Source organism: Pseudophryne corroboree, chromosome 7 (assembly GCF_028390025.1).
Source record: "Pseudophryne corroboree isolate aPseCor3 chromosome 7, aPseCor3.hap2, whole genome shotgun sequence".
NCBI lineage: Eukaryota > Metazoa > Chordata > Amphibia > Anura > Myobatrachidae > Pseudophryne > Pseudophryne corroboree.
This window is the reverse complement of record NC_086450.1, coordinates 431,348,901-431,365,951: the sequence shown is the minus strand read 5'-3', so window position 1 is coordinate 431,365,951 and position 17,051 is coordinate 431,348,901. Positions and strand designations below refer to the sequence as shown.

Genomic DNA, 17,051 nt, shown 5'->3' with positions numbered 1-17,051 from the left:
AGAACAGCTCGTCACAGAAAATCGGACTCGCTGTTTGTTCTTTATGATCCCAATAAGATTGGGTGTCCTGCTTCTAAGCAGTCCATTGCACGCTGGATCAAGCACACTATCCAGTATGCTTATTCCACGGCAGGATTGCCTGTTCCAAAATCTGTACAGGCCCACTCTACTAGGCCGGTGTGTTCTTCTTTGGTAGCTGCCCGCGGCGTCTCGGCTTTACAGCTCTGCCGAGCAGCTACTTGGTCTGGATTGAACACGTTTGCTAAGTTCTACAAGTTCAATACTTTGGCCTCTGAGGACCTTCAGTTTGGTCAATGAGTTCTGCAGGAACCTCAGCACTCTCCCACCCGGTTTGGGAGCTTTGGTACATCCTCATGGTACTAATGTGGACCCCAGTATCCTCTAGGACGTAAGAGAAAATAGGATTTTAATTACCTACCGGTAAATCCTTTTCTCGTAGTTCGTAGAGGATACTGGGCGCCCGCCCGGTACTTAGTTTTTCCTGCACTGTTACTTGGTTAAGTATTGTTGGTTCAGCTGTTGCTGTTCCTGTTTCAAGTTTTGGTTAGCGTAGCTTTCCTCTTGTTTGTGTGTGCTGGTTCGGAATCTCACCACTATCCTTTTATATCCTTCTCTCAAAGTATGTCCGTCTCCTTGGGCACAGTTTCCTAGACTGAGTCTGGTAGGAGGGGCATAGAGGGAGGAGCCAGCCCACACTATCAAATTCTTAAAGTGCCCATGGCTCCTAGTGGACCCATCTATACCCCATGGTACTAAATGGAACCCCAGTATCCTCTACGGACTACGAGAGAAGGATTTACCGGTAGGTAATTCAAATCCTATTATCAAAGGAGTGTCCTCAGGACATCTATGTGAATGTCCTTGAGTGGCCCAGCCAGAGCCCAGACTTGAAAATGGCTGTGCGCCGTCTCTTCCCATCCAACCTGGTGGAGCTTGAGAGGTGCTGCAAAGAGGAATGGGCGAAACTGGCCAAAGATAGGTGTGCCAAGCTTGTGGCATCATATTTAAAAAGACTTGAGTCTGTAATTTCTGCGAAAGGTGCATCAACAAATTTGTGAGCAAAGGCTTTGAATACTTATGTACATGTGATTTCTTATTTTTTTATTTTTAATAAATTAGCAAAAATCTAAAAAAAAACTTTTTTTCGCTTTGTCATTATTGGGTATTGGGGGTAATTCCAAGTTGATTGCAGCAGGATTTTTGATAGCAATTGGGCAAAACCATGTGCACTGCAGGGGAGGCAGATATAACATGTGCAGAAAGAGTTAAATTTGGGTGGGTTATTTTATTTCTGTGCAGGGTAAATACTGGCTGCTTTATTTTTACACTGCAAATTAGATTGCAGATTGAACACACCCCACCCAAATCTAACTCTCTCTGCACATGTTATATCTGCCTCCCCTGCAGTGCACATGGTTTTGCCCAATTGCTAACAAAAATCCTGCTGCGATCAACTTGGAATTACCCCCCATTGTGTGTAGAATTTTGAGGGGAAAAATAGGATTTTGGTAACCTACCGGTAAATCCTTTTCTCCTAGACCGTAGAGGATGCTGGGGACGACATCAAGACCATGGGGAATAGACGGGATCCACAGGAGACATGGGCACTCTGAAGACTTTTCATTGGGTGTGAACTGGCTCCTCCCTTTATGCCTCTCCTCCAGACCTCAGTTGTAGGAACTGTGCCCAGGGAGACTGACATTTCGAGGAAAGGAATTACTTAACTAGTGGTGAGATATCTACCAACTCACACCCTCAACCATGCCGCACACATGGCATTCAACATAATTATTTGTTTCATATATTCTAATATATGATAGCTAGGGTTTGGTTGCAATGGGTAACACCTCTACTTGTTTTCTTTAGATGAGATTTTGACTACCAGCAAAAAAAATCAATATTGTCTTTAAAATATCTATTCTAGGAATTGTTGTACCTGTGTTTTCATTCCCCTGGAATAGTATAGTTGGCCTGCCTATTTGCTTATCATTTGCATAGAATGCCCCTGACATTAGAAAGGAAAGAGTGGATTCACTGCAAATTGTTATCATGAAATTTATGGAACACATGCTGCTCCCTACCTCCAGGGGCGGATCCAGAAGAAAATGAAAGGGGGAGCACCATGATAGGGTAACGGTAATAGCTATATTTACATGCACCTAAGGCACGTGTGCTCCCAGAAAAGGGGTGTGGTATCACAGGGGGCGTGGCCTCACAGAATACACCATCAGGTAATGATTGGCTGTAGGAGCGCATCCTGGTTTATTGCCTATGTTTCACCCTGATGAAAAGGCTGATTGGGTCTTGAAATGTTGGTCATCTGTTCCATTAGTTATGGGAGTCTGGAAGGCACCTCAGCACAATATAATTATTATAGTGTTTAGTTGGTGGTGGCAGGTGCAGCATACCTTGTTTTGGGCACTGCAGTGAGACTCAGACTGCAGGACACGACACCCCATCTTTGATTAGCAGAAGCAGCCAGCTGGATCTCCAACAAGCAGCATAAGACATCTGCAGGACAGCCCTGTCACAATCACACGGGTCGCCTTCTCAAAGCTGAGGCTGAGTTTGACTGCACCTAGAATGGTGGTAAAGGAAGTGGAGGAGGAAGCGCTGGGAAACTGTGCGGTGCAATGAGGGCTAATGAAGCCTTCTGCGCCTTCATAAGTAACAGTCTTACTCGATGCTGGCATTTGAACCCCGTACCTGGGCTGGACTCTGGAGGGCTGGCAGTGGGGGAGGTAGGTTGCGCTGTGAGCATGGGGAGGCTGCAACTCCAGCCTCCCCATTGGTTACCACACGGACTTGCTGTTAGAGCCGCAGAGGGTCCTAGTGCCTGCCGGCTTTTATAAAATCTGACTGACGGAAATAGCAGTAGTGCTGCTGCTGTTATCCTTTTGAAAAAAAGAAGTCAGAATGACAGGGGGGGCCCAAGTGCCCCCCCCGGATCCGCCTATGCCTACCTCTGCAATTCTCTACCTCTCCTCCTCAGACTCTCTACCTCTTATTTCAAAACTTCCATCGGGCTCTCAAGACCCACTACTTCATCAAACCCAGCCGTCGCTCTTCCTAACCCTCTGTTCCATGGTCAGTTCTACCCCATCTGTGTCACCCCTGTCTGTCTACCCCCCCCCCCCCTTTTGAATGTAAGCTCTCACGAGCAGGAACCTCTCCCCTCATGTTCTTTTACTTCTGTTACTTGGACTATCTTCTACTCCAGAGGTTCTCAAACTCCAGAGGTTCGGGGGCCCACACAGTGCATGTTTTGCAGGTAACCCAGCAGGTGCACAGGTGTATTAATTACTCACTGACACATTTTAAAAGGTCCACAGGTGGAGCTAATTATTTCACTTGCGATTCTGTGAGGAGACCTGCAAAACATGCACTGTGTGGGCCCCCGAGGACCGAGTTTGAGAACCTCTGTTCTACTCCATACTCCCTATGAAAACACCTAACCCTTGGTTTCTTCCACCCTGATGCTTATCTCAATGTCCTCTCCTCTGATACAGCAATGTATATATACCATGTACTACATTTTCTTATACTGTAAGCCGCTGATTTCTCGTTTGGCTCATCTGTATATTTTCTTTGCCGGATGCTTCACCTCCAGCTAACATTATTGTTAGCAGGGAATGGCTCACCCCATGTTGCAATGGGGGTTAATATTGCCTTAAAATAAACTTGCCTTGACGGTTAAGGGAGAGAACTATACGACGTCTGCCCACCGCCTAAGCAGCCTTCCTGTGTTAAATCTTGTCTTCGAGACGGATAAGCCTCTGTTGCAGGATAATTAGACATTTGGCCTATTTGCTTCCAATAAACTACATTGGCTTTCTCAGACACTTTACAGTGTTGGAGTCATTTAGAAAATTACAGTGATTAGAGTTAAGTTGTATAGCAGATCGTCTTATAAAATTGCAGCCTCTGACCGTAGATATTCTCGTTTTATAATGCCCCAGGACGATTGGCTCTGTAAAATGAAAGGGCAATGTAACATTTTCAAATATGAAAGACGTTTCCCTACAATTATTGCAACTTGCGAGCTATAAACTTTAACCCCAGGAAGTGACGGCTGTCTAAAAAAGACGTTTCATATTCATCTAGACTGTGCTGAGGTTTGTCTGGAGAAAGAGCTCTTATAATTTAGCATTGTCTCTACAGCCATTATGAGATCATATATTATTTTAGGTGCCTTTCACTAGGGTAAGAGTGCTTATTGCATCCACTCTTCAATACCAGCTGTGGGTAAAATGTGAGGGTAGAACAACTTGGAGCCAATCTGTTAATTATTATGTTAGCTGCAGCATAGACTATGTCAGTTTGATCAGTTTCTGTGTGTCCATGTAAATGCAAGTTTAAACTGGTAAATGTCAGGCCCAAGGGCAAATGGGGGTGTGGCCATGCCATGTTGGGGGCTCAGCTGGGCCTTTTTTTGCAGGCCCAACTCCCATTCTTTCTACCCTCCACTGAGAGTGGCTAGGTGAACTTGCACCCAATCTGTTTGAAACACAGAGTAGTATTAGGAAGGCCAATCCCGATCCTTTCTTTCAATCCAAAAGGTCGGTTCCGGGATACCAGGTATTGGGATGAAGACCCTCCCAGCCCACACAATATTCACCATCATGAGTGGGAGCCGGGCTGCGGGCAGCAAGGTGTGGTCCTGGCGGCTGACGTCAGACTCACCATTGTGGGTGGGAGGCCTTGCGGGCGGTGAGGTGCGGTCCGGGTGGCTGGCATCAGACTGCGTTGCGTGACCTCTGACATCAAGTCACGCTGCGCAGTACACACTGCTGGGGGCAGGGGGCGCATAGAGGAAGGGAGCCAGGCAGTGTCCGAGCCTCCTGAGGACGCTCAACGCTGCCCAGCATTAAAAAAATAAATGGGCCAGGTAAATCCTGCAATCCCCCGGATTGGAGCTTCCACTCCTGGACGTTTTTTGGCCTACATCCTGGGATCTCAACGACCGTTCCCGGGATTGGCCTCCCTAAGTAGTATGAGTAAACACAGATTTAAAGCATTTGCCAACAGGTTTATTGGCTGAGATATGAGTGTTTGCTGTCAAGTGTGGGGCTGCCTTATTCTAACCCATGAAGACCAGCGTACGCCTGGTTTGGCATATATGGCATAATGTACCCCCCTACAGTAAATGACACATTTTGTGTTAAAAGGAAATTGCAACCAAAAGGGTAAAACACAAATATGTTAAATCTATATTGTGAGTTCCCCTCCAATCACAGCTGTAATGGTTCCCCTACACCACTCGCTACCAACATCCAACAAGTGTTACCTGCACTCTACATTCCTTTGACCAGTGTGTGGGCCACACTCAGTGGGTGCCCTCATACTCTACCACCTTACCCACCTGCTGATGTTAGTGCCAGTGGTGCTTCATGCGCGCTCCTTTCCTGAGAGGGTATCATGCCTGGCAATGTTGGCTTTTATTACTGCTCCCTGCTTACTACAAATTGCAGCAAACTACTACCTACTGCTAAATTCCAATCAACACCGATGCTGCGTGGGGCGTTTGGCAGAGAATTTTATATTACTGACTTCAGTAATTTTACAACTGATAAAAAATAAACAATAATAAAAATAAAATAAAATGCTTGCATAACTATGCCATAAAACTTTCTTGTTACTGGAGTTCTTCAAAGGTGCTCTATCTTCATCAGTGGCACTGTCTGAATTGTACCTACTACCAGGAAAGCTACAGATGTCCGACACTTCCTTCCTTCCGCAGGGTCTCATTTTCAGTCTTCTCTACCCTACCGACTATAATAATGACATCATTCTCACCCGTTACCTCTAGGCCACACCCCTAACCTATAAAGGGATAATATTAAAGTAACATGAGATTTCTGGTTAGAGCTGAGGGGTTTATGTTATAGAGGAAGGAGACAATGAAAGACAAAAACAAGACTTTGCTTGCAGAGCGATACATTATTCAAGGGTAGGAGACATTATAAAGCCTGATTTGTAAAGGTCCTCTGTAGTGCACCATCTAAAAATAGATTTCTAAGCCATATTAAAATAATGCAAATTAAACAGTAAAATATACAAAGTGACACATGAAAGTAAAACTGCTCTGATCTCTTCTCACTTTCACGAATTATTTAAGATAATCATGAGATTCCTGAGGGAGTTATCTTTAATACCCCTTTCACACTGAAGACCCGGGTCCAACCTGGGTTACTGAACATGGTTTCAAGCCGTGCCACAGCTGCTGAAACAGTGTTCACACTGCGGACTAGACCTGGGATATTGTCGGTCATCCCTTTCAGACTGCCTGCTCTGGCGGCACTTGAAGAGTATATCATCTTATCATTTTGGTGTTACCTGGGTCGGGTTTAATGCTGAATGCAACAGTCTCTGAACACACAACCCGGGTAGACCCTTTCACACTGCCAATGCCGAATCCCACCCGGGAATTGGAAACGGGCCCTTCCCGGGTGGGATCTGGCATTGGCCGCTGCTACAGGCTTCCCGACCCGGCAATATGTCGGGCGGGTTGCCATAGCAGCGGGGGGCGGAGCCAGTGGCGGAGGTGGCGCTGGGAGATGAGATCATCTCCACACCGCCTCTCCTTGCTGTAGTTAATGGGTCCCGGGACGCATCGACCCGGGAGCCCGTTTACGCTGCCACTGACCCGGTATTCAACCCGGGTATAACACTGCTTTATTCCCGGGTCAGGCGACCCAGGATTTCGGCTATGCCCCTTTCACACCGCACGCTGACCCGTGTCAACCAGGCAGTATGCCGGGTCGATACCGGGTTATTTGAGCGGTGTGAAAGGGGTATAAGCTAGGACCGGGTTTCCCCAGCAATATCCCACGTCAGAGGCTTGGTAAGTAAGGGGTGTTCCAGAAGTAATAGTTGGCAGGGAATACAGATGATATGCCGGCAGATGGGATGCCGGAGGTCATATGACCAACACCAGCATCCCGACGCAGAGAATCCGGAGTAAGTATTGTTACCATCCTCCTGTACCCCCCTAACCCTCCCTTCCCACAATCTAACTCTAACCACTATCCCCCCCCCCCCCCCCCCTCCCCCTGCAGCCTTACCCTAACCCTCCCAGGTGGTACCTAAACGTAATCCCCACCTCCTAGCAGCTTAACCCTAACACCGTAGCTCTCCCTGGGGGTGCCTAACCTTAACACTTCCTTCCCCGCAGCCTAATCCTAACACCCCCCTGCAGCCTAAACCTAACCCCACCCCCCACCCCACCGACTGCTGGGATCCGGATTGCCGGTATCCTGAACGGATCCCGTTAGCAAGTGTTGCATTTGCATTTTTTAGTTTTGCAAACATGCATATAGCTATCGTGGCAGATTATCCTGAGAAATCTTGCATATAGGGTCTCTCCGCCGACTGGCATGAAACAGAGGAATGGTATAGCATGGCAGAGAAATAGTTAAACGCGTTGTACCCCCACCATTTTCAACCTTTACTGATGACCAATTGATTGAGACAAAATGTGTTATGGGTAAGTATTGCTTCCTTCTAAATAACCTAACCCAGTTTTTCATTAGTGCGCTACGCTGTTTTATTATAACAAATGTCAGAATTAATTTAACTTCAACATTTGAATGTGTTTTAATTCATGGAAACCGTGTTTAATCGCATATAAAGTTGTCCTCAGAAGAAGTTCTAGATTTTTTTTTTTGCTCTCTTGCTTATTTGAAGAACAGACCAAAATAATCATTGTAAGCTGACACGGAGTCTGGATGGGTTTGAATTCTTGCACTTGGGAGAAAGGATTGGATTTCAAAGATTCATTTCATTATAAACAGCCAGAGCATCTCTGCAGCATCCTGTGCCCAGTGCTAATGCTGTCTCCTGTCGCCGGGGCTTCCTCTAATAAGAGTCTGTCTTGGAAAGCTGATTTGCAATTTCTTGAAGCTGGGGGACGGGCAGACATGGTTCAGGAACTGTCCTCTGAAGTGGGGAGCTCCAGCGCGCACTCACGTCTAATTAACAGTAATCTCTTGACATCTTAAACACTGACGTGTCTCCTTTTGCACAGTTATTACTGATACTGGTTTACATGAAGACTTTTCCATCACAAAATGTCTTGGGTGAAAGTATTATCACTTCTAAGTGACAAATTACAGACAACTGGGGGCTGATTCTGTGTAGGTAGTTATGAAAGTAAGTAAGTAACTTTTCACCTAGATAAGATCATGCTGCAATGCGGTTGGGATGACAATACAGATTTACCATGTACAGAGAGATTTAGATATGTTAGGGGCGTGTCCAAACTCAGATTTAAATTGCAGTGTAAAAATACAGCTGCCCAGCATTTGTGGGCTACATGCAAAAGCAGCCAGTATTTACCCTGCCTGCATGCAAATATAATACATGTATTTGCTCCCCTTGCATTGCAGCATGGTTTGTCCAGGTCAGGCCTGGCCAACCTGTGGCTCTCCAGATGTTGTGAAACTACACATCCCAGCATGCCCTGCTGCAGATTTAGCACATACTTGCCGACACTCCCGCATTCTGCGGGAGGCTCCCGTTCTGCTGGCCAGTCTCACGCTCCCCCGGAAAGCCTACCCAATGCCCCGGATTCCCCCAGCACCGCAAGAAAATCCGTATCGCACATGCGTGAATCCGGACGCGATATGGGCGGAGCTTGACTGCCGGCCTCACACCACTGGCGGCGTAGGTGCACTGAGCAGGGCATACTAGTGCGTTGTGGTGGCAGCGGCAGCAACGGATCTCTCCCCTGGTAACCACAGCACATTAGAGAGCCGCTGTCAGTTGGGAGGGGGAGTGAGGTGGGAAGTGACCTGTCACAGGAAGATTGAGGCTGCTGGGAACTCGTCAGAGAAGCTGGGGAACGAGTGACTGGTCCTCCATGGTGAGTGACTGTGGTTCTACGCAGGGGAGGGGGAGAAGCAGAAGCAAGAGTAGCAGTGAGGGGGAACATCGCACGGGAACAACAGTATTTAAGCCTTCCACTCCCTGTCTGCAGACACCCTCCCCCGGTTTATGGTGAAGGAGTGTTAACCCTGCACTGACCACAGTTCTTCTCAAGTACAGAGCAGTGTTTCACTACAGTCCACAAAACTGCAGACACCCACCCAGGATTCAGACACACTACAACCAGTCTGGAGACTTAAAAGCAGGTGCCTACTCTAAATCAGCATTTGTTTGGGTGATACATTGGTTCAGTATGCATGTGGACTACTAAAGTGAACATTGCTAATTAGAACATATTACTAGAGCACATAGTGAAACACCCTATACTGACTTTTTATGTGATTTTTATTGATTTATTGTATGTTTTACCCTTTTACATATTATTTTTTACTGTTGATGATGAAATAAATGTATTCATTTTTATTTATCCGGAGTCCTCGCATATTCCTATACGACACGCACGCCGGGGTCACAATTATGTAGATGTCCCCGAGAATCAGCCACTGCTATTAGCCTGCTGAGCTGGCTCTATTATAGGCTCCTAACCCAAACTCTGATGAGGCCTCTTGCAACCAGATGGAGTTACAAAAGGCCTGCCCGCCGCTGCGTCTGCATCAGGGGGAGTCCTGCCTGTCCCAAGCAACAGCCACTACCCGTGCTCGATAAAACGCCTCAGCACTCCCGTGGTGGCAGTGGGTGGCAGTACAGGTGAGGCCGCTGCTCCTTGGACTCCAAAGGACCCACTGAAGTGGCGGGGAGGGGGGGGAAGGGTTAGGGACAGGCTGTGGACGGGGGGAGGTTAGCGTCGGGCTGCAGGTGGGAAAGGTTAGGGTTAGGCTGTGCGGGAGGGTCTGGCTGCGTGGTGGTGGGGGGGGGGGTGTTAGGGTGAGTGGCAATAGACACACCCTTTAGGCAGAGCCCCCTCTGCGGTGTGCTGTGCGAACTCTTGTGCCGTATAGAATCTCCCTGAAACTGGGTTCCAAAAGTAGGCAAGTATGATTTAGCATGGTCTAAAAGTAATACTGTGGCAGGGCTTGCTGGGATTTGTAGTTTCTCAACAGCTGGAGAGCCACCGGTTGGCCAGGCCTGGTCCAGGTGATCAGGTACTAAGGTTTTGTTTCTTTCTTTTGCTGTACTCGCGTAGTGTTCACTCCAGCGGACGGGCAGGGCGCGCGTCCGTTAGGGGCACAATCGCAAGGGGGCGTGGCTATGGAATTAGGGGGCGTGCCCACTTGCACGTAATGCAAGTGGGCGGGTCAGTACACAGACGGGGGCGTGGGTGGACGGCGCTGTCACTGTTGGGGGCGTGCCCAGCACCTACGGAGGTGCTGGTCTTCCCCCAAGCTCTCTGACAGTGTGAATGGATGCCGCGCGCATGTGCGCGGCATCTTTACACGCTGGGAGGGGCAGAAAGCGGGCGGCTGTTTTAGCAGGGCGCCGCAGAAAGGGCAGGGCGGGTTTTGCCCTTAAAAAATCGGGCAGGGCGCGGTGCCCTGCTAAAACAGCCTAGAGTGAACATTTCTCACGACTCAGAATAAGCCCCAGCTGTGTCTATATTTGAAGATGACCTGTGAAAAAATAACCCCACACATTTTCTTCCCTTTCATGTGCTATGGGTTTTTTAATTTTTATTTATGCAATATATGATTTTTTTTCTTTTCTTGACAAGTTAAACAAATATACAGTGGGTGCTGATTACATGTATTTGGGGAATTCTGTAAGTCCTGGTGATCATAGAGCACCATTGGTCTGGTCAGATGCACTGAATTTATGGTAGCCCCATTTTCCCAAAATGACATTGCACTCTGCTCCGATAGTTCAACACCTCACCGCTCTCCTGGAGGAATGCGGATCCAGTGACCCCCATCTTTCTTCTACCTCCAGCATAAATCACTGTATAGTAAAACTGGTTTAGTATGAAATTCCTGCGATCAAAATACCGACAACAATTGACCGACAAGGTCAAAATACCAAGGTCAAAATATCGACCTTTAAAATGTCAACAGGTCAAAAAGTCGACAAAAGTTTTCCGTATTTTTATGTGTATGTCGACATAGGTCGACATGGACACCGTATAAATGTACTGCATCCCCTCGCATGGCAAGCGCACTTCGGGCACACTATTATATTCCCCCTCCAGGTCCACTGGGATGGTAAAGTATGAACAAGTCTGTTTCAATTAAAACTCATGTCGACTTTTTGACCTGTTGACATTTTAAATATCTGTATTTTGACCTTGACGGTATTTTAAATGTCGGTATTTTGATCATGTCGGGACTTTGACCATCAGTCAATGGTTGTCGGGATTTTGACGGTCAGGATTTTAATTGTAGGTAAATTGGCCGCATCCCAGTAAAACTGTCGCTAGCAAAACTTAGCATTGTTAAGCCCAATTTCCAGACTTAGGGGTGTATTTACTAAGCCTTGGATGGAGATAAAGTCGCTGGAGATAAAGTACCAGCCAATCAGCTCCTAACTGTCATTTTTCAAACACAGCCTGTGGCATAGCGGTTAGTAGCCGATTGGCCGGTACTTTATCTGCAGCGACTTTATCTTCATCCTAGGCTTAGTAAATAGACCCCTCAGTCCTTATTGAGGATTTTCTGATGGAACTCGTTTCTTGAACTTTACCTGGGATACAGCGATGTGCGAGACAAATTGTCTCTAAGTGAATCCGCCTCGTGAGCCTATAAGAGCCTTAATGAAGAGGTCACATTTATCTTTCCGATGTGATGTAGTATCACACACACCTAATATAGTTTTCTCTTGTCTTTTGCAGGTATTCCTTCGGTAAGTGTCCTTGCTAAGAACAAACCACCCTGAACTGATTCTGTATTATTACACTAAGTGGGTAAGAGATTCCAGAGGACGGATGTCTACTGTAAAAGGGGACTAGTATTGTTTTATGGTCATATTTCTGTCTGTGAATATGGGTCTAACCCCAATTCATGACATCTCACTGTTTTCTTCATAGGCATTATGTAATTAACATGTTTTATTAATTGCAGGCCATATACGAAGGACTGGTGTGTACTTTTGTAATTTAGGGGGCGCTTTACAGTCCCACAAAGGGGTCAGTCTAATTAGGTGAGAGATTGCGAAAGCGAGTTTGTTTCACGAATGTGCGCACCCAAGAAATTCCAGCTCCAATTAGAAATGGCATTTTACTTTACGCAGACTTTGCTTCCAAAAGCTACCTGGAAGAAGTGCATGAAAGAGTGGGGAAACCTCCCTCGACCCCAAAAAGGTGACATCTGAGACAGCAGGATCATATAGAAACCTGTTAGTGCCTATGAGGGAAGTGCAGGAGGTATTAAATGGTGTCACATGGAGGATTTTTGCGCTTTTTATTAATGGTTGAAAAATAATAGTCCGCGAGTGTCCTCAAATGAAAGTCTCTCCAGAATTCTGGGGTGCAGGAAATTGTCTATGAGATTTCTTCAGTGTTTTTATAAAAGCTTGTAAAAAGTAGGAATAAACACTCTAATCTGTGAGTTCTAAACCCCTTTCCCAGTAATACACCTCCCCGTACCTGTCCCACATGAGTTACACCTCCCCGTACCTGTCCCACATGAGTTACACCTCCCCGTACCTGTCCCACATGAGTTGCACCTCCCCGTACCTGTCCCACATCAGTTGCACCTCCCCGTACCTGTCCCACATCGGTTACACCTCCTCGTACCTATTCCGCATCAGTGATACCCCATTCAGACTCACATAGCCCGGTCGCACACGGTAATTTGTACACATGTGCTTCCTAGGTGCGACCCGGCTTGAGACCCCTTTCAGACTTGCGGCCTGACCCGACATATTGCCGGGTTGGTGACGTTACTGCTGACGCTACCAGAGGCTGCGTTTGGAGATGATTATCTCCAAGCACCGCCTCCTCCTACGCAGAGAACGGGTGCCAGGTCCCCTTGAGCCGGCTTACTCGTTCACACTTCACGCATCCCGGGTCGATTTCGGCTTCAACCCAAATAACGACCTGGGATATTCTTTCAGGACCATTTCACACGGAGCAAATTCCCGGGTTGATGCGCGTTCATGTGCAGTAACCCGGGAAATATGTGTCAGTGTGAAAGGAGTATTACACCTCTATGTACCTATTCCACATTATGTACACATCACAATACGTGTCCTACATCATTTAACCCATTATTGAGCGGTTGTTTTTTTTAAGAGAAAATCATCTGAAAACTGACCTGTCTTTGTTGACTGAATTATGCTAATTAAACCTGCCAAACGCGTTACTATTCATTTAGAGGGGGAGAACCAGAGGTTTTGAACTGTGTCCTGACGTGTACAATAAAATATTTTGCCTACCTTTTCACCTGCTCAAAGGGTTCACATAAAAACGCCATTTTCATCTAGAGAATTTATGTGGGTTTGGAATTGGATTGCAAATATAATTTGCAGTGCGAGTTTGCCATGAGAATGGCTCACAGGACCCAATTTGCACCTAATTGGATGGATCACATACATTTGCAAGACTTCGTTGTATGCAAAGGCACAACTTAATTGTGTCCTTTGTATGTATAGTTGCATTACACTTACTGTGCATCTTTCAGTGCACTCTCCACTGTATGACTCTCCTCTGTCCACTCTCCACTGTATGACTCTCCTCTGTCCACTCTCCACTGTATGACTCTCCTCTGTCCACTCTCCACTGTATGACTCTCCTCTGTCCACTCTCCACTGTATGACTCTCCTCTGTCCACTCTCCACTGTATGACTCTCCTCTGTCCACTCTCCACTGTATGACTCTCCTCTGTGCGCTCTTCACTGTATGACTCTCCTCTGTGCGCTCTCCACTGTATGACTCTCCTCTGTCCACTCTCCACTGTATGACTCTCCTCTGTCCACTCTCCACTGTATGACTCTCCTCTGTGCACTCTCCACTGTATGACTCTCCTCTGTGCACTCTCCACTGTATGACTCTCCTCTGTCCACTCTCCACTATATGACTCTCCTCTGTCCACTCTCCACTGTATGACTCTCCTCTGTGCACTCTCCATTGTATGACTCACCTCCGTGCACTCTCCACTGTATGACTCTCCTCTGTGCACTCTCCACTGTATGACTCTCCTCTGTGCACTCTCCACTGTATGACTCTCCTCTGTCCACTCTCCACTGTATGACTCTCCTCTGTCCACTCTCCACTGTATGACTCTCCTCTGTCCACTCTCCACTGTATGACTCTCCTCTGTCCACTCTCCACTGTATGACTCTCCTCTGTCCACTCTCCACTGTATGACTCTCCTCTGTCCACTCTCCACTGTATGACTCTCCTCTGTCCACTCTCCACTGTATGACTCTCCTCTGTGCACTCTCCACTGTATGACTCACCTCCGTGCACTCTCCACTGTATGACTCTCCTCTGTGCACTCTCCACTGTATGACTCTCCTCTGTCCACTCTCCACTATATGACTCTCCTCTGTCCACTCTCCACTATATGACTCTCCTCTGTCCACTCTCCACTGTATGACTCTCCTCTGTCCACTCTCCACTGTATGACTCTCCTCTGTCCACTCTCCACTGTATGACTCTCCTCTGTCCACTCTCCACTGTATGACTCTCCTCTGTCCACTCTCCACTGTATGACTCTCCTCTGTCCACTCTCCACTGTATGACTCTCCTCTGTCCACTCTCCACTGTATGACTCTCCTCTGTCCACTCTCCACTGTATGACTCTCCTCTGTCCACTCTCCACTGTATGACTCACCTCCGTGCACTCTCCACTGTATGACTCTCCACTGTGCACTCTCCACTGTATGACTCTCCTCTGTGTACTCTCCACTGTATGACTCTCCTCTGTCCACTCTCCACTGTATGACTCTCCTCTGTGCACTCTCCATTGTATGACTCACCTCCGTGCACTCTCCACTGTATGACTCTCCACTGTGCACTCTCCACTGTGACTCTCCTCTGTGCACTCTCCACTGTATGACTCTCCTCTGTGCACTCTCCACTGTATGACTCTCCTCTGTCCACTCTCCACTGTATGACTCTCCTCTGTCCACTCTCCACTGTATGACTCTCCTCTGTCCACTCTCCACTGTATGACTCTCCTCTGTCCACTCTCCACTGTATGACTCTCCTCTGTCCACTCTCCACTGTATGACTCTCCTCTGTGCACTCTCCACTGTATGACTCTCCTCTGTCCACTCTCCACTGTATGACTCTCCTCTGTGCACTCTCCACTGTTTGACTCTCCTATGTCCACTCTCCACTGTATGACTCTCCTATGTCCACTCTCCACTGTATGACTCTCCTCTATGCACTCTCCACTGTATGACTCTCCTCTGTGCACTCTCCACTGTATGACTCTCCTCTGTCCACTCTCCACTGTATGACTCTCCTCTGTCCACTCTCCACTGTATGACTTTCCTCTGTCCACTCTCCACTGTATGACTCTCCTCTGTGCACCCTCCGCTGTATGACTCTCCTCTGTGCACTCTCCGCTGTATGACTCTCCTCTGTATAACTCTCCGCTGTATGACTCTCCTCTGTGCACCCTCCACTGTATGACTCTCCTCTGTGCACTCTCCACTGTATGACTCTCCTCTGTGCACTCTCCACTGTATGACTCTCCGCTGTGCACTCTCCACTGTGCACTCTCCACTGTATGAATCTCCTCTGTATAACTCTCCGCTGTATGACTCTCCTCTGTGCACTCTCCACTGTATGAATCTCCTCTGTATAACTCTCCACTGTATGACTCTCCTCTGTGCACTCTCCACTGTATGACTCTCCTCTGTGCACTCTCCACTGTGCACTCTCCACTGTATGACTCTCCGCTGTGCACTCTCCACTGTTTGACTCTCCTCTGTGCACTCTCCACTGTATGACTCTCCTCTGTCCACTCTCCACTGTATGACTCTCCGCTGTGCACTCTCCACTGTATGACTCTCCTCTGTGCACTCTCCACTGTATGACTCTCCTCTGTGCACTCTCCACTGTATGACTCTCCGCTGTGCACTCTCCACTGTGCACTCTTCACTGTATGAATCTCCTCTGTATAACTCTCCACTGTATGACTCTCCTCTGTGCACTCTCCACTGTATGAATCTCCTCTGTATAACTCTCCGCTGTATGACTCTCCTCTGTGCACTCTCCACTGTATGTATGACTCTCCTCTGTGCACTCTCCACTGTGCACTCTCCACTGTGCACTCTCCGCTGTGCACTCTCCACTGTTTGACTCTCCTCTGTGCACTCTCCACTGTATGACTCTCCTCTGTCCACTCTCCACTGTATGACTCTCCGCTGTGCACTCTCCACTGTATGACACTCCTCTGTGCACTCTCCACTGTATGACTCTCCGCTGTGCACTCGCCACTGTTTGACTCTCCTCTGTGCACTCTCCACTGTATGACTCTCCTCTGTGCACTCTCCACTGTATGACTCTCCTCTGTGCACTCTCCACTGTATGACTCTCCTCTGTCCACTCTCCACTGTATGACTCTCCTCTGTCCACTCTCCACTGTATGACTCTCCTCTGTCCACTCTCCACTGTATGACTCTCCTCTGTGCACTCTCCACTGTATGACTCTCCTCTGTCCACTCTCCACTGTATGACTCTCCTCTGTGCACTCTCCACTGTTTGACTCTCCTATGTCCACTCTCCACTGTATGACTCTCCTATGTCCACTCTCCACTGTATGACTCTCCTCTATGCACTCTCCACTGTATGACTCTCCTCTGTGCACTCTCCACTGTATGACTCTCCTCTGTCCACTCTCCACTGTATGACTCTCCTCTGTCCACTCTCCACTGTATGACTTTCCTCTGTCCACTCTCCACTGTATGACTCTCCTCTGTGCACCCTCCGCTGTATGACTCTCCTCTGTGCACTCTCCGCTGTATGACTCTCCTCTGTATAACTCTCCGCTGTATGACTCTCCTCTGTGCACCCTCCACTGTATGACTCTCCTCTGTGCACTCTCCACTGTATGACTCTCCTCTGTGCACTCTCCACTGTATGACTCTCCGCTGTGCACTCTCCACTGTGCACTCTCCACTGTATGAATCTCCTCTGTATAACTCTCCGCTGTATGACTCTCCTCTGTGCACTCTCCACTGTATGAATCTCCTCTGTATAACTC

The 17,051-nt window shown here is 47.7% G+C and overlaps 1 protein-coding gene across 1 annotated transcript in view; it reads left to right on the top strand.

Moving 5' to 3' along the window:
- The window catches only part of LMF1 (lipase maturation factor 1), a 578,735-nt gene that overhangs the window by 59,627 nt on the left and 502,057 nt on the right, over window positions 1-17,051 (top strand). The window contains exon 3 of the mRNA XM_063934869.1: window positions 11,726-11,736. Coding sequence (XP_063790939.1) covers window positions 11,726-11,736 — 11 coding nt within the window. The remainder of the gene's footprint in view (window positions 1-11,725; window positions 11,737-17,051) is intronic.